Here is a 20,529-nt window from a genome sequence, read left to right as displayed (position 1 = left end):
ATGGCATTAAAAAGTCACTGGTGAGTGTGCTCTATTATAAAATGATACATTTTCCACTTGTGGCTTATCTAGATATGTAGATAATACTATTATTTTAAAACAAACACACATCACAAGCATTTTAAAATGAATTGTTTTTTTTGTTTGTGTGTTTGTTCACAGAGAATAAGAGAACTGGAGGATAAGATAGAGATCCAGAAAAGACAAATTAAGGAAATTGAAGAAAAGGTATTTTTGCAGTCTGTCTTTCTCTCTTCCTCACCCTCAGAAAAATTAAGTGTTGCCTTATGAATCTTGTATTACAGAATGCATCTTCTTTTCATTGCATCTCCTTCTCCCCGTCATCTTCCAAATATTGTAGTTGATATTTTAAACTGTGCATAATGTATTTATACCTTTGTTTTGTATTACACAAATGAAATAACTGGATAGTACTGGATAGAGCTTATTTTTCTAAAATTATTTCCCTACTACATTATTACTGTCATTAATACAGTACTGTATGTGTTTTGTTTGGATTTTCTGTGTTAGTTGACATGCTGAATGAAATGTAATGATTTCCTTTTTATTTTTGTGCCCATTAATAATGTATTCATTGCTGTTGTAGAATGCTCACAGATTTGGTTGGAGTCTTTGATCTGGGTTACCGCATCTAAAGAAAAAACAGCACTGTTAAAGTTTTTTTTTTCTTTTTATGCTGGTGTGATATGCCAGTTGAATGCAAATGACAAATGTGCTAGCTACCAAGCTGGAAACTGTTTGGTTTTCTTTGTATTCACATTTCTTTGTGTTCTGAAATAGCTATCTGTAATGCTGTATGTGAGTTAATATGTTAACAGAGATTATGCTGATAACACATTTTTATTTTCTCTCCTGTTTATTTTCTCTGGGAAACTTTTTATGTTTCTTTTTTAGTTTTTGTTTCTCTTTTTATTTTTTTCTTTAGCTTTTATTCTCTGGCCATGAAGACAACATATTCAAAGAACAGGTAAAAGGCATTCATACAGTAATTTGTACAGTGTTAGAACATTTGAATTTGTTCTGTCTCTTACATGTACTTTATTTCTTTAGTTATATGGTGAAATTTTAGAATGTCTAAATCATACAGCAAAATTAAATCTGTGGTTTTAGATTCTCTTTCAATCTTTTACCACTTCTAGAAAAAGAGCCTTGTTAATTTTGTCTGTTTTATCTCTACCAATTTACTATTTGATGTTTGTATTTAACAGTCTGCTGTGTATTTATTTGTAGAATAATATGTAATTGGGTTTAATTTCTTTTTTTTCCCCACTTTAGGCACTAAAACGAACTCATGGAACATGATGAGTTGAATGCGTTAACATTCAAGTGCACCAAGAAACACTATATAGTAAATTACTATAATTAAAATTGAAATAAAATGTAAATTACTATTTGAGTTTAAATAAAACACTACATGTTTTTAGCCTTTTGTATAACGGACAATCCATAATGGCGTTTTTTATTTGGTAGCACTTTTAAGGAAGAAACCACTCATGTAAAATAAGCAGAATTTGCTTTTTTCAGAAAGAATTATCAGTGATTTTGAAAATAAGTCGGATGTTACATAAGATGAAATATTGCTTTTATTTCTGATCCTAGCCATAATATAGCTAACATGCAAAAAAATTAAACATAAAGCACAGTGGCAACATTATGAAACAAATATGGGGAAAAACTCCAATACTTCAATATAGACTGCACAAAGTATCGGGGAAGAATAAGAATCCCTAAGCAAACTGAAGCATACAGAGGAAAAGTACGAAGACATCCCGGAAAAGAAAAATTGACGAAACTGGGTTTTTAAGACAAAATGTATTAGAAATGGAGAGGGATGAGTCAGAGCCACAACACATGCAGGAGATTAAGGTGCTAATGTTTGAAAATACAGAGAGGGGTGTCGTTCAAGAAGGGGCTAATGAAGATCTAGCTGAGAAGGTTAATGACATGAGCGATCACACAAATGTTCTTGAAATCAGAAAAGATCGGCTGAAGGAAAAGCTGTCAGGAACAGCCTTTGGAGAAACAAAACTCAGCAAGCCTTTTGCAAAACCACAGAGTGCAGTCAAAGAGGTGGTAATCCAGGAGGTACTGGTAGGAGAACAAAGAGAACAGTTGGCCAAAGTGGAAAACAAACTTCAAGGCAAGAGTGAGACCCCAACACAAGAAATTCCAGACAAAGGTGCAGCTGTTTCACTGCAAGAGATTCTGGTACTTCACCAAACACATGATGGAGAAAGGCATGGTGAAAGTCAAGACATTCCTCAAGATATACCAGCCGTAAAAGAGATTGTCTGGCAAGACCTTGACAAAAGGATTGAATTAGACAAGGTTGGAGCTATTATCAGGATGGACACTGGGTATGCGGTAGATATAAAAGAAAAAGGCATAAATATCAGTGAACAGAACAAACAAGTCAAAAGCCTGACGAATGACTTGAGAGACGTTCAGGTGAAAGTGATGCTTCAGACAGAATCTGAAAGAAAGCTACAAGAAAGGAACAGAATGCTGGAATCTCTCTTGGAAGACATGCAGAAAGACTGTTCGAAAAATGGACGGGATAAAATTACTCGAATGGAGAAACTGCTGAGCATGAGAGAAGAGACCATACAGGGGCTTCAAAGCAGGCTAACCAGTCAAGAACAGCTCCTGAAAGAAATGGAGGAGACACAGAGGAGACTGTCCATACGCAATGAAGAACTTGGTGCTAAACAACGTGCCTTGAGTGATGAGGTTCACAGATGGAAGGCAAAGTGCACAAACTATGAACGGTGTGACAAGGAAAAAAAAATTGAAAACAAACAACTGGAAGAGAAAATTCATCGACTGGAGTCTGAAAGTTCACACTATGAATCCAAACTGCGAGAAAAAATATGTGAATTTGAAGGCCTCAGCACCAAAAAAGATAAGGAAATCACTGATCTTTTGTCTGAACTGAAAAGGTTAATGACAGACTTTGATATTAAGGAGTCTGCGTGGCAGAAAGAAAGGCAAAATCTTGAATTGCAGCTAAGGAAAAAGGTGAGGGAGTTACAGGCATCTGATGAGCATTACAAAATGTTGAAACAGAACTTTGATTTTCTGAAAGAAAATATTTGTAAGCTGAAACAAATGGAAACCACACTTCAGCAGAGGAATGAAGCACTGGATATTCAGCTCTTACAGAACTCTCAGCTTGTGACGTCATTAGAGGAGACAATAAACAGAGAAAGACAGGTTTTAAATAGCTTGACAAATGACCTTAGTACTAAAGATAAGAAAATCAAAAACTTACAACAGCAAGAACATGCATTGCAGTCACAAGTAAAGGACTTACAAGAGGTATGTGATTTTTTTATCATATTTAAATATTTACGAGACTTGCACACTGTCATGTGTTATGTACACATTAATATATGGATAATGAATGCAAACTTTGTCAAACTAATACAGATTTTGTTAAATAAGACGTTTAATATGTTTAACATAATGGATCTTGTTGAATGTCATTTTCATGTGATACCCATTCAGTTGTACTGGACACTAAAAATTTCATAGCGCCCGAGTAGCCTCTGGAAACATTTCTCAGATTGACAGGAAGCATACAGTGACGATCTGTGTGAGATAAAGCTGAAAAAAGGAAAAAATTGATGGAAGGAAAGAATTCAGTTAGTAATCTTAATGCTTTTCCTGTCAGTTATTCAGGTTTATAATACACTAATATTCTTGAACTGTGTTCGTTGGCATTAGCTTTGAGAAACCTCTAAAAACATATATTTTTTTATTTTTTATTATTAAATTTGATTATACAATTATAATAGATTCTATATATGATATCATTTAAATCATATTTAATTTCTTTGATTTCCTATTCTACTATATACAGTACCATCCAGGAAAGATATATCCCTTTCCCATTATAAATTTTAAATTTCCCATTGGCCCTTACCAATCATTGCCTCCTAATAATCCCCATCTATGAATTGGCTTCATTACTCTGCTCTCCTCCCCACTGATAGCTGGTGTGTGGTGAGCGTTCTGGCGCACTATGGCAGCCGTCGCATCCAGGTGGGGCTGCACATTGGTGGTGGTGGAGGGGAGTCCCCATTACCTGTAAAGCGCTTTGAGTGGAGTGCCCAGAAAAGCACTTTATAAGTGTAAGCAATTATTATTATTATTATATCCATCAACCCACTTGTCTTTCTGATACTGGCTATACTATATGAGCAGTTACAGGCATAAATACCTGTTTTTTTTACCCCAAATGTTTTTCACTAATTTATGTACACTAAAATATTGGTTATTGGTTGATCCAAAAGTAGGTTATTGATTTTTCTAATTTGACAAGATATCTAGTCTAACCTGAATATGGAAATTGTTAAAAAAGTTGGAGGGCATGGTTGGTGTCCTATATATGAAGGAAGCTCTTCAGCCAGCTGTCTCATAAGGCTCTCGAGAAAGGCAGAGATGTGAGTAGTTGGACAGTTGCATGCTGAGACGATGGGGCGTCCAGGGGTTTCGGGTTTGTGGATTTTGGGGAGGAGGTAAAATTGGGATACCTGGGGATGTTCAACGATGAGACGGTTCGCCTCTTAGGGGAACTCCTTGCTGCTGATCAGAAGAGGGATGGTGGATACCACTTCCATTTGGTAGTTAGTAGTAGGAACCTGTGGGAGAGGACGGTAGATGAAGTGTTGGTTAGTTGTCTGGAGGCTTCACTGATATATACTGTAGGTACTGTAAATACTGTGTATAGGTCTATTCATTGATATATAGATTGGAGTGCCTGAATTTCTCCTTGGGTGAGGTTAGACCTGTGTTTCCTGGGTGTGGCAAGGGTCCTGGGAGCTTGATTGTTGCATTGATTAATGAAGTAATCTACTGACGATAGATTACTAACCTAAGCTATGTTAAATGTTAAATGTCAAAAGCTAACCTGAATATGTTAAATGCACAGTGCCTATCAAAAGTTTTCACCCCTTTTGGACTTTTCACATTTTATTGTGTTACAATATGGAATTGTAATGTTTTTGTCTTGCTGGCTGCTTAAAATGAAGTAATCCACAGCTGAGAGCTGTGAGGTGAACCAATGTGAAGATTGAGAGAGACAAATGAGGAAAGCAGCAGGCAGCACGGTGTGTGTAGCAGGTAATGAGCAGAGCGGTGATGGGCAGGCAGGTCAGCATGATGCTGCCAAAAACAGTCCAGGGCCATAGTCAAGAAGAAAGCAATTTTCGTAAACAAATAGGCACTGAGCCAAAACACACAGGAAATTCAAAGTTGATGTCCGGAAACAAGATGGGTCCATAGCCAGAGGCAGAGCACTATGGTAATCCAAAGGAAAAGTCGGAACCCAGGAGGGTGGGAGTTCAGAGTGAAACGCAAACAGGGAGCAAAGCTTGAGAACTAAGTTGTGGCTACGGGCAGCATGCTAAACTCTATACCAGAACCCAGAGAATTTGCAAAGCTTTGATAGAAAACACTCTTAAAAAAGTACAAGTAAAAAATAAAACTATATATCCTCCTAATTTATAAATATTAACAAAAAGAACTGCGTGCATGGGTATTCACCCCTTCTTCTTCTTCTTCTTCTTCTTCTTCTTCTTCTTCTTCTTTTTCACAGCCTTAGTCCCAGACTGTCCTGGGGTCAGCTGCTTTGGTTGCTCTTCTCCATTCATCCCCCTTTGAGTTAATATTTGATAGCTACATCTTTGGCAGAAACTAAAGCCATGAATCTTCTTGAAAAAGTCTCTGCCTGCTTTGCATATCTGGACACTGCAATTTTTGCATGTTGTTCTTTGCAGAATTGCTCGAGGTCCGTCAAGTTGGAGGGGGTACTGCTGGTGATCAGTAATTTTCTACTCCTGCTTCAGATTCTTGATCAGATTGAGGTCCAGGCTTTGGCTAGGGCATTCCAGAACAACTTTTTTTAAGGCATTCCAGTGAGGATATGGCAGTACTGTAGGTTTTGGGTCATTGTCCTGCTGAAGCTTGTCCTCAGTCATAGATCTCTTGCAGACTGCTGCAGGTTTTCCTCCAAGATTTCTTAGTACTTTGCTGCATCCATATTGCATCTTCACAGGCAGGTCTTCCAGGCCTCGAAGCAGCTAAGCATACCCATTTCATGATGCTGCCACCACAATGCTTCACAGTATGGATAGTGTTTTCAGGATGATGTGCAGTGTTATGCTTGTGCCAAACATAGTGCTTAACATTGAGGCCAAAAGGGTCAATTTTGGTCTCATGAGACCATAGAATCGTCTTCCATTTGGTCTCAGAGTCTCGTTCATGCCTTCGTGCCTTCTGTAATTGAGATTTGATGTGAGTTGTTTTAAACAATGGTTTTTGTTCTGCCACTCTCCCAGGAAGCCCATGTTTGTGCAGCATCCAGGCAACTGTTGTCATATGCACAGTTTCTCCCATCTTAGCCATGGAAGACTGTCATTCCTTTATAGTTGTCACAGGCCTCCTGTATGCCTCCCTGGCTATAGCCCATCTTGCCCAGATCCTTAGTTTTTGAGGATGCTCTGTTCTATCCAGATTCACAGTAGGGCGGTATTTTCACCATTTCTTTAAAATGGATTTTACAGTGCTTTGGGAATTAACCTTTCCCCTGATGCTTTTCAATAACAAGTTCCCCGATTTGCTTTAAATGTTCCTTTGTCTTCATGATACAGTATACAGTAGGTTTTGTGGGGATCTACAGCTATCGACTGTGGGACCTTGCAGAAGGAGGTGTATTTAACCTGAACTCATGTGCAACATCTAAGTTATACACAGATGGACTCCAGTCAGCTAATTATGTGACTTTGAAAGAAATTGGCTGCACCAGAGCATATGTTGGTTTTCCATTGCAAAGGGGATGAATACTTATGTAGTCAGTTATTTTCTGTTTATATTTATAATTAATTTGAGAATATCTGTAGAATTGTGTTTTTACTTGACATTAAAGAGTGTTTTGTATTGATCAATGGCAAAAGTCCCAGTTAAACAGATTATGATTCCATATTGTATCACAGTAAAATGTGACAGGGCAAATACTGTATAAGCATTTATTTTCAGTCTTAGGTGCTGCCTAAATGAAGAGGGTAATCTGAGAGCCTTGTTAATGTTTTATGACTGTGCAACCAGTAGCAGGCAAGCTTCTACGTTCTGTTATCAATTATTAAGACAGATTCACTGAACAAAAGGGAATCCAGCAGTATACCTTGACTTTAGGATGTGACCCGTTTTCAGGCAGGTCTGGTAAATGACATGGCAAGTACAGTATGCCAGCAGCACTGTCTCAGACATCTGCAAATGTAAAACTGGACTTATGGAGTCCTTGCAGAGAATCAAGGAATGTTGTTACAGTTTCACTGTCCCCTGCTCTGAGGGAGATGATGTTGTGAATGTGAACTTGAAGATTGATACCTCCTGGTCATTCCAGGACTTGGAGGAGGCAAAAAGAGAGAGAATTGACAAGCAACCTGAAGAGCAGATGGCTAACCAGGAGCTTCAGCTTTTGTCACAGAGGGTAAAAGTGCTGGAGCACAGCCTCCGGGATAATGTCAACAGCTTCACAGAGTCTGAAGAAGCACTGAAAAAACGGTAATCTGAAAATAATGATCTCCTGACTGTATAGCTGTTATATTTCCTTTTCTTTTGTAGAAAACTGCTAAAGGTTTTCAGTCTCAGATCAAGCATTAAAAACCATTAAAGTGAATCACCTCCTCCCAGATTGCATATCATTAAAAAATGCCTCTTATTTTAGACAATAGGGATAATCAAATTTGTGCTTGAAAATATCTTAATTAAATGTACTTTCTCTGGTGTATTTCAACAAAAAATGGAACTTGGGTATATTACCCATGCAGTATTACTCAATTTTAGGCACTCATGATTTAGTTATGCTTGAGTCTATTACTGTATATGACTACATGAGATTAAACACAGTTTTTATACAGATTTAGTCTCAGATTAGTATATAATTTTCTATCCACAAGAAACTGATATTTGTTTTGTAATTAAGAATATATACAGTATATGGTGATACTGTAGGATGAAATGTACAACAGCAAGTGATTCTGAAAACTTGCATTAATTATTTTTTTATTTTAACATGGTATTTTCTTATTTTTTCTTTTCTAAATCATGTATTATAATTATATACAATAATATATTTCAATTATATAATTACATTTACTATTGTCAATGGTACATTCTTGTTTAATATTAATTTGCCTGACAGAATTAAAGAACTGGAAATTTCAGAAAGAAATCTTCTGGCTAAGGTGGACAGTCTCACTGTAAGGTCAGTGCCATCTGCTGTCCCAAGACAAAGACAAGAAGACAAGCTTCAAATGCTCAAGGAAGAAATACAGAACATGGTAAAATCCATATGATTAATTCTGTTTTCAAACTCTGGTTCAGTTTAATTTAAGAGTAATATTGCACAATATACTGTATGATTCAGTACACATGTATAATACATGCTTTAGAATATTTGTTATGATTTTTAGGGGTGTATTTCATGCAGAAATCTACCTGCCAGCTGAAGTGTCTACAGTACACACAACCATAACTCATAAAATTATTGTCTGTGAAGAAGTCCTTAGGGTAATCTAATAAAAGTGACAAAGCAATTCTAGTCTGAGTGTGTACCAGGCATTAATAGAATTAGCATCCATGTGAAAAGCCACGTTTGTGTACATATTGTTTCATTTGAAGTATGGAGTCAGAGATTGATGAGAGGTGCCGCAAGACGTATTACAATTCATGTTCAGTGTCTTAGCATTCAATTCAATAGCTGTGCCTTTCACTTGATAAAGAACATACATTTCCATTTTGTGTCAACTGTTCATGTTCAGCAAATGTGTGTGTATCTGCTGTGTTAGATATTTCAAAATGTGGTATAATTTTGAAATGATAACTAAAGACATGCAGTCTCCAAAATGTTCTCTTCTGTTCTCTTCACTGTATACAGTACATCCAAACATTTTGTATCAGAAAACAGGAATTATCAAGCATGTGATTCTTCTTAAATTTATCGATCCCTTAATTGGCCCCCTTTTTATTCCAAACAAAATGTAATCGACACTATTAAAAATCATTTCTATTAGGGTTCTTCAAGTTTATTACCTAGTACAATTACAGTAGTTAAATCTGCAAATTGAACATCAGCTTGTTCACGATTCGGACTGGCCAACAGACTATTGGAAGACCCTGTTGAAGAGTGGGAAGAAGAGCAGAGGGGGGTGAAAAGGAGCCAAAGGGTTTTAAGGGCAAGTTTCAAACTAGCGGCACAACAGACTAGGATCAAGAGTCGAATCTAGCTAGTGAGTGAGCTTTTCCCTGCCCTGTGCCTAAGTACCTACTATCCAGCATCTCAACACGGTCTGGATTATGTATTGTAATGAACACTCTCGGTTCTGTGTCAGCAGCGTGAACAATGACAGGAGGGAGCTGAATTTACAGGCACATTGACAGTTTTATTCCCCTTTTAATTACAGTGGTAATCACATAGATAGAGGAAATTGCAGGCATCATCTGGATGGAGAGGAGGAATTCGTTTTTTTAACTAATTACTATAAGGTTTTGATTACTGTTGCTTATCTTAGTTAATCAAGGTTATTTAAATTATCATAAAGCCAATGCATTAGCAACTGTCAAATAAGGGAAGTACATTTGTGTCTTTCAATCAAATATACTATATACTGTAGTACATTATGCGATGGTATAGGGGTGGATGTGGTTATATGCAAATATGGTTATTTGCAATGGTTCTCTTCACCGAACCCTCACGAATGTTAAGACCCTACTGGATTTCAAAATTTGCCCTATTTTACAGGTATCAGAAAAGGAAAAACTAGAAAAGGTTTGGAAGGAGAAACTGCATCGCTTTCAGAACCAAATAAAAATGAAAGAAGAAGAGATGAGAAAGCAGTCAGAGTATTTCGAGCACTACAAGCAGAAGCTTAAATGCAAGCTGGGTTTCATGAAGGAACGGGAGCAAGGCCTGCAGGGGCAGATATTTAAGCTGGAGAGGGAGATCATCAAGCTCACTGCCTCCGCAGCTCTGCTGAGGACAGAGCTGGAGAAACACACCTTGGATTCTGCTGCTTTTGCAAGAGGCCAGAGGCTGGCAGAGTTGGATGTGGCAGACACTAGAATAACATCCTTTCTTGACGGAGGTGAGGATAAGATAAAGGGATTCATCCGCAGTCTTCAAGAGGATTTAAACAACTTGCTGGAAAGGGAAGAGGCCAGTCACATGGAGAGGAGAGAACTTAAAGACCGGCTTCAGGATGCTGAGGAGAATGAGGAATTTCTGAGCAGAAAGCTGGAGGACTTTCGGTCCCGCATACACGAGCTGAAGCTGTCAGAGAGCAGCCTTTTGGAAGAGCTGGAGGAGCTTGCGGAAGAGAATGAGCGCCTCAGAAGAAACTTACCGCAGGCAAGGAAGGATATCAACTCCAAAGAAGAATGTTCTGCCAATTTTGAAAACAACGGACCTGTAACTGTTGACAGCAAGTTTATGGTAAGTGTTATTCACTATAATGACACAGTAAAGATATCATTGTGTGCAACATCCACAGTTACGTTATTTTTTACATAGCATTACAAAAATATCCACCTCCTTCAAAAAACAACAATATCCATTATAGGACACACGTATACTGTATAGAGGGGATTAGTGAGCCAGCTAATATACAGTACATAGTGTATTTCAGACAGAACCAAAGTTCATCTACCGTGTCAAAAGGGTTTCCCTAGACAAACATTTTATGAGTAAGTAGCACTGATAGGAAAATGAGTATTACAAATCCTTATTTATTTTATAGATTTCACTACAGAAAGGGATGGGTTATGTATTTCTAATCAAGTTATGCTGTTTGAGGGTGAAACTGAGCAAAGAGAAGATCCGCTGACAGGACATGTGAAGTCACAGAAGTCTTTTGTTTTTAATTCCTGCATAACATTTTCATTCCTCTAACAAAGCCACAAAGCAATATATTTGTTTTGTTTCTTGTTAAATGTCTTTCTGTACCATAGAAGGCACTAAATCACATTTAGACTAAATCATTTGAAGGTTAGAAATCTCTTTTGAGTGTTTCTTATATACAGTACAATAAAGATGTTTTAGAGTAACAACGCATCCGACCTTATTTCCCCATATTTAAAATTAAATAAATACAACACATAATACATACATACTTACTTCAGTCTGCTACAATACAGTACTGTATTAGTCGGAAGCCACCTCACCAAACCAAACAAAATGTATCACTAATGGTAAAATTCAGTTTTTGAGACGTACAGTACTCTTTTATGGAAAATTTCAGGTTGAATGGCCTTCTCAATGAGCATGGTTTCAGGCTTAACTAGGCTAAGAGTGGGGAGTACTCACTTTTGGCTTCATTTGTCAATATGCCTTTGCATTCAATGCAAATGCAAGAGATTGAAAAGAAAAATCACTTTCTTTGAGGCTTTTGGTTTTAGGCAAGGTGGACAATAGTCCCTTATAGGACAATGCAGTATACTGTACTGTATATGGCCATACAGTATATGGAAGAAGAAGAAATGAAGATAACATTGAAAATCTCTTTTTCTTAATTTAATTCCTGTCTGAAAACACAGCCATGCGATCCAAAATTGTCTACATATTGTGGGAACCCTAACCCTAACCCTAGCTCAGGGTTTAGCATAGGTTAGGGTTAAGGTTAAGACTTTCTTCAACGTGTTCCCATAATCTTCCACTGATCTCAGAGGATAATATACTTCACTGAATCAATATATTAGTCTAAAGCCACCCCACCAAACCAAGCAGAATGCATCACTAATGGTAAAAGTCTATTTTTGAGACGTACTCTGTTTTGGGAAATATCAGGTTGAATGGTGTTCTCAGTGAGTGTGGTTTCAGGCTTAACTAGGCTAAGAGTGAGGAAAACTCAATCAGTTTTGGCTTCATTTGTCAATATGCCTGTGCATTCAATGCAAATGCAACAGTTTGAAAACAATAACCACTTTCTTTGAAGCTTTTGCTTTTAGGGAAGTTGGACAACAGTCCCTTATAGGACAATGCAGTGTACTGTAGATGGCCATATACTGTATGGAAGAAGAAAAAAAGTGAAGATAACATTGAAATATCTCTTTTCCTTAATTTAATTCCTGTTTGAAAACACAGCCATGCGATCCAAATTGTCTACGTATTGTGGGAATCCTAACCCTAACCCTAGCTCAGGGTTTAGCATAGGTTAGGGTTCGGGTTAATACTTTCTTCAAAGTGTTTCCCTAATCTTCCACTGATCTGAGTGGATAATATACTTAACTGAATCAAGATATTAGTCTAAAGCTACCCCACCAAACCAAGCAGAATGTATCACTAATAGTAAAAGTCTATTTTTGAGACGTGCTCTGTTTTGGGAAATATCAGGTTGAATGGTGCTCTCATTGAGCATGGTTTCAGGCTTATCTACAGTAGGTTAAGATGGAGGATTACTCAATCACTTTTGGCCTCATCTGTTTATATGCCTGTGCTTTCAATGCAAATGCTAGACTTTGAAAATGATTATCACTTTCTTTCAAGCTTTTGCTTTTAGGGCAAGTTGCAGAGCAGTCCGTTATAGGACAATGCAGTGTACTTTATATAGCCACATACTGTAATTGTAAAAGTGATTAAAAGTTATTTAAATTTGACTAATACGTTCCAGCCTTTATTAGTTTTACAGTATATCCTTTTTATCTCTTTATTTATCAAACAAAATTTTTAAAGGTTGACTGAATTGAACTTGATATGAAGTGTTACAGTACTCATCATGTTTTCATGAAATTCTTCTTTACAGAGTTGCATAGTGTCCATAATATTAACTATGAACTCATTATTTCCTACCTATTCCTGGCATTCACACTCTAGTTCCCATAATGTAATATAGTCCCTAATCTTTTGTAAAATATAATGAATTGGTTGTCAACAAGCAACAACAAAAAAGAACAGCAACCCTTAAATACTGTATAACAGGAATCTTTGGAGTTAAAGGCCCACATTGTTCATTTTGTGTTTAATATACTGAGCATCAAAAGCAACATACAGTATCATTCTATTTATGTACAGTATGTATGGTATGTTTTTAGAAAAAGAAAGAATATAGATTTTGGATATTAATTAGATGTTTTCCTGTCATTTTTGATTTTTTGACTGCTCGTGACTGAAATGCAGTTGAGTGACTTGCATAAGTATCACCTCATAAGAGAGACAGTTGTTTAGGTGCAAGAAATGAAGTGATTTTACCCTTTTAAAGCCCAAGCCTGAAGAACACAGAAAGGAACTGCTATTCTTACAAGAGAACAATGCCTTTGTGCCTTTAGTATGTTAGTGTCAGAACACTGTCACTCACTGTCTGGGGTGTTCATAGCCAACAATTTCTTAACTGTCAAGACTTAATGGCCAAACACAGTCCATCAATGATAGGCAAGAATCTGGAAGACTACAAGTCACACATCTCACCAAGATCTGTGTGAAGTCCAAGTGTGACGGTCTCTGCAGGAGTGTCTATTCACCCAAAAAATCCAGTTATAGTCATTGATGACAACTTGACAGTACAGTGCTGAATCGACCAATAATTCTAAAATAATGATGATTTACATTTATATTATACATTTCATTTCAAGGGATCCCAAAGATTTTTTTCACATAGACAAAAACCATAAACATAAACACCTTGTTTATCAAATGTAGCACTTGTGGGTTCATCCAGATGTGATAACATTCCACCTGGACAACATGACTGACAACATTGCAACCAGTATACAATGGATTTCTTTTGAGATGCGAATGTGTCATTTACTGTATGCTGTAAATGCTCTAAATAACCAGACTTGAGTCCCGTTGAACATTTGTGGGATGAATTAGGATCATGCATTGCATCCAAAGCACAGAGAAGTGCTTGTCAAGGCTCTACAACAGCAATGGAAAAGAATCCCACAAGACATAGCTTCTAAGGCTGCATTGCTTCTAAGCCTTAGTTAACCTCCCATTGATCCATCTTGTTGGTGACAAATGTTAGTTACTGTAAATGTTAATGGATTTAAGATCACTTTAATGGCCATATACAATTTCTTGTATTAGGAATTTGTCTTTTGTCATACCCCAACTTGCTCTCCATGAGCAATCTTTTATCTATGCACTGTCTGTTTAATATCATGTCAGTGGTCCAGCTGTAAAAAGATTCATTTTCCTTATAATATCTTTGTGAATTTGTTGCCACTGTAAGTGGTTTCTTTTCATACTTAGCATATATTGCTTATTTCTATTTAAAAGTAAAGGTACAAGTAATTATACAGAAATACAGACTTACTTACTTACACAGACTTAAGTAGCAGTGATAAGAGCATCCAGAGTTCAACATAGTGTTGAAACTTTAAAGTAACTTTAGTAACTATAAAGGAAGCTAATGACTATGGTATTTTTAAGTGAGCTTTGCTAGTCATGCAGTGTAACAGCATGTTCTTTTGTGTTTGCTTGGTCATAGTACAGCATCATTGTATATTAAATATTTTTTTCATTATCTATAATTGGCATTACAACAGTAATAACCTATTCTGGATCCAACCAGGAATAAATGTACCATGTAAACAGAAGTGTGCAGCTGGTGTACAGCGCCAGTCTTAAAACTTTTGAGTACACATTTTTATTTTGGAAAATTGATTATTTCAAAATGAAATACATTTTTTTGTGAATGAAGAATTGATTTGATTGGAGTTCAAAAACATTACATATTCATTAGACAATAATTTGTACCATATGATTGTGAAAATAAAAAATAAGTGGACACATGGCATGGTGTTATTGTGCATGTTTTCTTTTCCTAATTGTATTATCTATCATCTTGAAAATCAAATTGATCAATGTTTTTCCTCCTTTAGGACTCCCTGAAGTCTAATCAACTGAACAGACTTTACACCACAATCACAGAATTTATGGTAAGTATCAGATGGATTCAGAATTAGCAGAGTATATTTAGAGGGTGTTTTTTCACCAACAGTAAAGATGCTTTTGGAGGTGTGAATAGTGCTTAAAACTTTGAGAACAAACATTTTTAATACATCTGTCTTAGTGAAATATTGAGGTACTGTATACTGTAGGTTTGATCCTTTTGTAGTATCTTTGTGCTAAAATAAACTTTAAAATTTTTAAATATGAAAAATATTAGGTTTCCTAAACCCAACATACTGTATAATAATAATTATTATTAATATTATAATTGCTTACACTTATATAGCGCTTTTCTGGAAACTCCACTCAAAGCGCTTTACAGGTAATGGGGTCTCCCCTCCACCACCACCAATGTGCAGCATCCACGTGGATGATGCGACGGCAGCCATAGTGCACCAGAACGCTCACCACACATCAGCTATAAGAAGGGAGGAGAGCAGAGTAATTAAGCCACTTCATAGATGGGGATTATAAGGAGGCCATGATTGGTAAGGGCCAATGGAAAAATTAGCCAAGACGCCAGGGTTACACCCCTACTCTTTTCAAGAAACACCCTGGGATTTTTAATGACCACAGAGAATCAGGACCTCGGTTTTACATCTCATCTGAAGGACAGCACCAATACTGGGGCATTAGGACCTACATGGACCACAGGGTGAGCGCCCCCTGCTGGCCCCACTAACACCTCTTCCAACAGCAACCTTAGTTTTTCCCAGGAGGTCTCCCATCCAGGTACTGTCCAGGCTCACAACTGCTTAGCTTCAGTGGGTTGCCAGTTGTGAGTTGCAGGGTGATATGGCTGCTGATGACAATTGAGGTATTGTTATCATAAGCTCCAGTCTCTTACAGTGTCTTGTGTTGTAGGAAGAGCAAGACTTGCAGAGCCAGTACATACAGCTAAATAACGCTCTGACTGATCTTAAATCAAAGCTTCAGGTAAGCCATTTGTTTTACAGTGCTGTTTGTCATACACTGACAGGATGTACTGTATTTAAGACACAGTTTATGCTGTACCATCCATTACAAACAGATTTTTAGCCTAATTTAGTATAAGTGAGCTAATAGATCATGAGAACATGTTTTGTTTTTTTTTCTGTTAAAGTCAGCGGTATATTGGTTCAACTGAGGTTACACAACTGAACATTTTGTATCAGGTGACAACATTTATGACAACATGTTGTGATTTGCGTTGAGTTAAGTATGGCGATTTTATTTTCCTTTTTCTGGTTTGTGGTCTAAATATAGTTGTTTCCTTCAGGCTGGTGATATTGTCTTCATAGAGGACATGTTGCAGTTGAAAAAGGAAGCTGTTCTTGATCCTTCCAGGAATAAAGCTGTTCAGACCCCATCACTGACACAGTGCCTGAAAGAAGCAATCTTCATTGCCAGTAGGTTATTAACAAGTCTTAACCCTACCTACTGTATATAGCCTATATGCCCAAAATGAAAACGTCTAAGGATAAGTTTAAGTGTAAGCTTAATGTAAAAGCTGAAATACAGTATGCTGATTTCATGCAGTATTCTGACCTTTGTGTTTAATATTTAGTAGAAACACATCTGGTGGCAATTACAGCCACACGTCTTTTTGGATCAGTCTCTATCAACTCTGCACACCAGCTTGGTGCAGTTTTCATGTTTCTTGTGGCAAGGTCTCACAAGTTGCTTGGGGATTGCTTTTGGACTGCAGTTTTAAATCCTATTGAGAATCTATGGAAAGTAGTCTAGGCTTTTACTGGACATTCAAGGATATTCACTTTCCTTTTCTTAAGCCTTATTCTGTGTATCACAGTCCTCTGGAAAGGTGAATATTTGCCTCAGTTTTAGGTCTTTGCTGTTACAAACCATATGCTGGTTTTCAGATTTTTTTTCAGTTCAATATGATCTCCCTATGTGGAGTGACCATGATATCGTTGATCCATGGATATATTTTCCCATTTCAGTAGCTGAACTATAACTCTAGTCTCCTTTGATGTAATGATGACTGTCTTAAGAAGTTTTCTCCATGCCTGGATGTTCAGTTAGGAATCACAGTGTCATCTACTGTAGGCATTGTCTGGGTGAATTCCACTTTTTAATGTTTGACTTCAACATGCTCAAAGAGATTTTACGTGTCCTTGAAATGTTTTTATACCCTTCTCCTGTTCTGCTGTATATATTTCCACACCTTATCCGTAAATTGTTTTGAAAGCTATTTTGTCTTCATGGTTGATATTTTATCTTACAATTTCACTACCTGACAGAGGGACCTTACAGAGACAGGCGTATTTATTCTGAAACCATGACCACCACTTTTATTACACTCAGACAGAGGCCACTCAACTAATTGTATGACTCCTTAAAGCGGCTAGTTCAGTACGTGTTTAGTTTTATGATGAAAATATGTACTTAAACTTAAAACATTACTCAAGCTTAAAACAAACCAGATTGATTATCCCCAGCTAATTTCAAGGCTGTTATTTAATTATTTTTATTGTTGCAGAATTGGTTCCTCAGCTAGGATCTTCATTTCAGTGCTCATGTGAACTCCTGGAGCAGTGGGTGTTTCCGTTCCTGGATAATAACTCCCGGGTCCTCATGGAAATCATGCAAGCTCTTCGTCAGGGAGACTTAGGCCAAGTACTTGATGAACACATTTAATTCTTCCTCATCAATCCTTACTTGATGCAGCCCAGTTTATTATATAATTTGTAATACAAATTCCAGTTTGAATGTCCTTTTCTGTTTTTTCATACTGTACACGTACAGTACGTGCAGCTCTCTACTCAAACCTACAGTATGTGTGTATGAGAATGTACAGTACTATATAAACACTGTATGTATGAGAATGTACTATATAAACACTGCATAGTATAAATGGATGATTATGTAAAGATTATATAAAGATTTGTAGCACAATGTTGAAAAATAATTTAATCCAACAAGGTTTACATTTAAGTCATTTATGTGCAAGTTTTGCATCTGCCAGCTTCCAAGAAAGGTTACAAATAACAGGAGGCTTTCTCTGACAAAGCTGGCTCTTACAGATTATAAGAGAATTACTGTATACTTCTTTAACTTCTGTTTTAGAGAAGGACATTTTAATACTTTGTGCCAAAAGTTAAATTGTACACACATATTTTATTTAATAAAAATGATCGGATTTGGATAATACATTTTTTCTTTGAATTTCCTATAGGTCAAGTTGATAATGAGAGAGCCTGAGACCCAATCGGAGTTGTCTCACTTGTTTAAAACTGTTGCAGAGTATGAACTCACACTGCCTTCTAAGCTATGGATCCATAACCAGAGCCAGGATACAGAGGAGAGTCAACATGAAGGAGACAATTTTTTCTCAATACATAAAGAAACAGTTGTAATTCACTCGCAGCAAGGCCTTCTGAAGGTTATGGGCCACAAAACCCAGAATACCAATTTTATATCTCTAGTCACTAAAACCATAGATGTTGACTGTAGTACTGTGGATAATCACACTGTTCAGGAGTGTTCTCATATGTCAAGTCCTTTATTTACTGCTGAATCCCCAGCTGAGGGAACTGAGTCCCTGAATGGAACTACACTGAATTTAGAAGCTGATGCACAAGGTCTCCAGAAAAAGAAGGTGGAGTTGGAAAGCATTTTCTCTGAAAATGCTATGCAAAGACTGTCTGAAGATGAAGCCAAACTAAAATTCGGCATGTTTCAGAGACAGATGGTTCTGGAAGAACAGGAAACTGTGAAAGGAGAAAATGACCTGAAGTTGGAGACGTTAAAAAATAATTGGAGACAAGAAAACAAAGTCCTTGGAAAACGCAATGAGGAACTTCTTGAGCAAATCGTAAAACTAGAAAGGGAGCATAAGATCCAAATAGTGAAACTACACAAACAAATTTCACAGTACCAGGAGAATATTTCGAAGCTGGAGGAGGACAATCATAAATATTGCTGCACAATTCTGGAACTCCAGAAAAACAAAGAAGAAGGCTCAAAACTGATTCTTGAGCTACAGGAAAGCATCAAGAAAATGTCTTCAGAGATCCTGATTTTTCAGGAGGAAAAAGTAAAACATCATCAGAATATGCTAAAGCTGGAAAATGAGAACAAACAAAATTCGCATCATTTTTTAGAGAGTCAAGAAAAGGTGGAAGAGCTTTTGAATTTTACTTCACAACTGAAAAAGGATCTAGAAGATAGTTCTGAAATAATCAAACAGTTGAAAGAAGAGAAAGACCAGCAACAGATTCTTAAAACAAAAGTGGAAGAAGAGAATTATCAGCACTCCCAGACTATTACAAAACTTGAAGAAAAGATAGAAAAGTGGTCTAACATAACTGTACAGCTCAAAGAAGAACTGAAGGATACTACTGCAGAAAATTGTCTTTTGGAGACACAGATCCAAGCTTTATCACTCAAACTGGAAACCTTAACTGAAAAAAATAACTGTCTTATCCATAAAATTAATGAGCAACAAGAAGATATCACAAAAGGTTCAAAGCTTATTTTGGAACTTCAAACTGAAAAAAGCAGGAGTTCTCAGGAGATAGCTGAATTGAAGAAAGTCATAAAGAACTCTGAGCAGGAATTTATGGTACTTAAAAATGAATGTGAGACGAGCACCAAAAAATATTTAGATCTTCAAGAGGCACATGGACAGCTCACCGAGACTGTGGCTCTTCTTCAAGAAGAGAAAAGTAATCTGGAAAGAGAACTGGGAGTTATGAGAATGAAGGATGCCAATAACAAGATGGAATGGGAAAGTACAATTAATATCACGAGCGACAAAAATAAAGAGCTTTTAGAAAAAGATTTAGTCCTGGAAAACCGTGAAAAACAAATGATTGTAAGAGAAGCGGGGATTAGGGAAGAAATGGACGTATTAAGAAGAGAAAATGAGATGCTTTTAAGAAACAACATGGATGAAAAGAAAGGAAATTTAGAACATCCTCAAAAGGAAAATGAGGGAAAACATGAGGTAAAAATGAAATATGGGGTAAAAATAGAGAATGCCAGAACACAGGTAATGACTTACCGTTGTACAGTATACAGTATGTAGAAATTCAAGCAAAGCTATGGGTTCAGCTCAGGTTGGGCACTGCAACTAAACCCTTGAGAATAGTACTATACAGTACTTCCAGCTATATTTTAAATCCAGCTGTATAAATAGAAACAAATCTAAGTGACTTTGTGAAAAAGTGTAAGCCAGGTAATTACATTTAGATCAACAGCAGCAGGGGTACTTGGGATGCTGTTCTTAGATAAAAAAAACCCCAATGAATTCAGTGAATGTACTGTAGGTAAAACATACAGTATGTACTGTATCTTCTTGTTTTATCAATGTGTTAAGATTTTGCATTAATAGTTCCCATTATGTTCAATTCCTATATAGAGAAACAATGGTAAGTAATATCTATCAGTGATAGATAATGCAGTCAAAAATGTAGCACAGTATTTAAGGCAGGCCAAATGTCCAATGATTTATATCAGCCTCATCAACTGACCATCACACTTCAGATTGTTTTAAGATTCTCCCATAAGCTTTATTGTTATCGTCTTGATCATCCTAAGCTTAAAATATAGAATAA

General features: G+C 36.8%; 2 protein-coding genes across 16 annotated transcripts in view; both read left to right on the top strand.

The window, feature by feature from the left end:
* Positions 1-1,790, top strand: part of LOC148677957 (janus kinase and microtubule-interacting protein 1-like) — a 123,724-nt gene extending 121,934 nt beyond the window's left edge. For 7 of the 11 annotated variants that reach the window (XM_088628929.1, XM_088628894.1, XM_088628940.1 and 4 more), the window contains 3 exons: positions 163-228; positions 947-988; positions 1,297-1,790. In XM_088628929.1, coding sequence (XP_088485055.1) covers positions 163-228; positions 947-988; positions 1,297-1,323 — 135 coding nt within the window. In that variant the 3' untranslated portion in view covers positions 1,324-1,790. Of the gene's footprint in view, positions 1-162; positions 229-915; positions 989-1,296 lie in introns of all 11 variants that reach the window. The other 4 variants (XM_088628970.1, XM_088628950.1, XM_088628960.1 and 1 more) reach the window with 1 other exon arrangement.
* A 47-nt stretch (positions 1,791-1,837) lies between these two features.
* LOC148677956 (uncharacterized) overlaps positions 1,838-20,529 on the top strand; it is a 46,637-nt gene continuing 27,945 nt past the window's right edge. For all 5 annotated transcript variants that reach the window (XM_088628855.1, XM_088628879.1, XM_088628870.1 and 2 more), the window contains exons 1-9: positions 1,838-3,339; positions 7,427-7,587; positions 8,228-8,366; positions 9,827-10,516; positions 14,902-14,958; positions 15,836-15,907; positions 16,230-16,359; positions 17,451-17,587; positions 18,147-19,919. In XM_088628855.1, coding sequence (XP_088484981.1) covers positions 1,843-3,339; positions 7,427-7,587; positions 8,228-8,366; positions 9,827-10,516; positions 14,902-14,958; positions 15,836-15,907; positions 16,230-16,359; positions 17,451-17,587; positions 18,147-19,919 — 4,656 coding nt within the window. In that variant the 5' untranslated portion in view covers positions 1,838-1,842. The remainder of the gene's footprint in view (positions 3,340-7,426; positions 7,588-8,227; positions 8,367-9,826; positions 10,517-14,901; positions 14,959-15,835; positions 15,908-16,229; positions 16,360-17,450; positions 17,588-18,146; positions 19,920-20,529) is intronic.

Source organism: Lepisosteus platostomus, chromosome 1, assembly GCF_059453375.1.
Source record: "Lepisosteus platostomus isolate fLepPlt1 chromosome 1, fLepPlt1.hap1, whole genome shotgun sequence".
In the NCBI taxonomy this organism is placed as follows: domain Eukaryota; kingdom Metazoa; phylum Chordata; class Actinopteri; order Semionotiformes; family Lepisosteidae; genus Lepisosteus; species Lepisosteus platostomus.
This window is presented reverse-complemented; position numbering and strand designations above follow the sequence as displayed.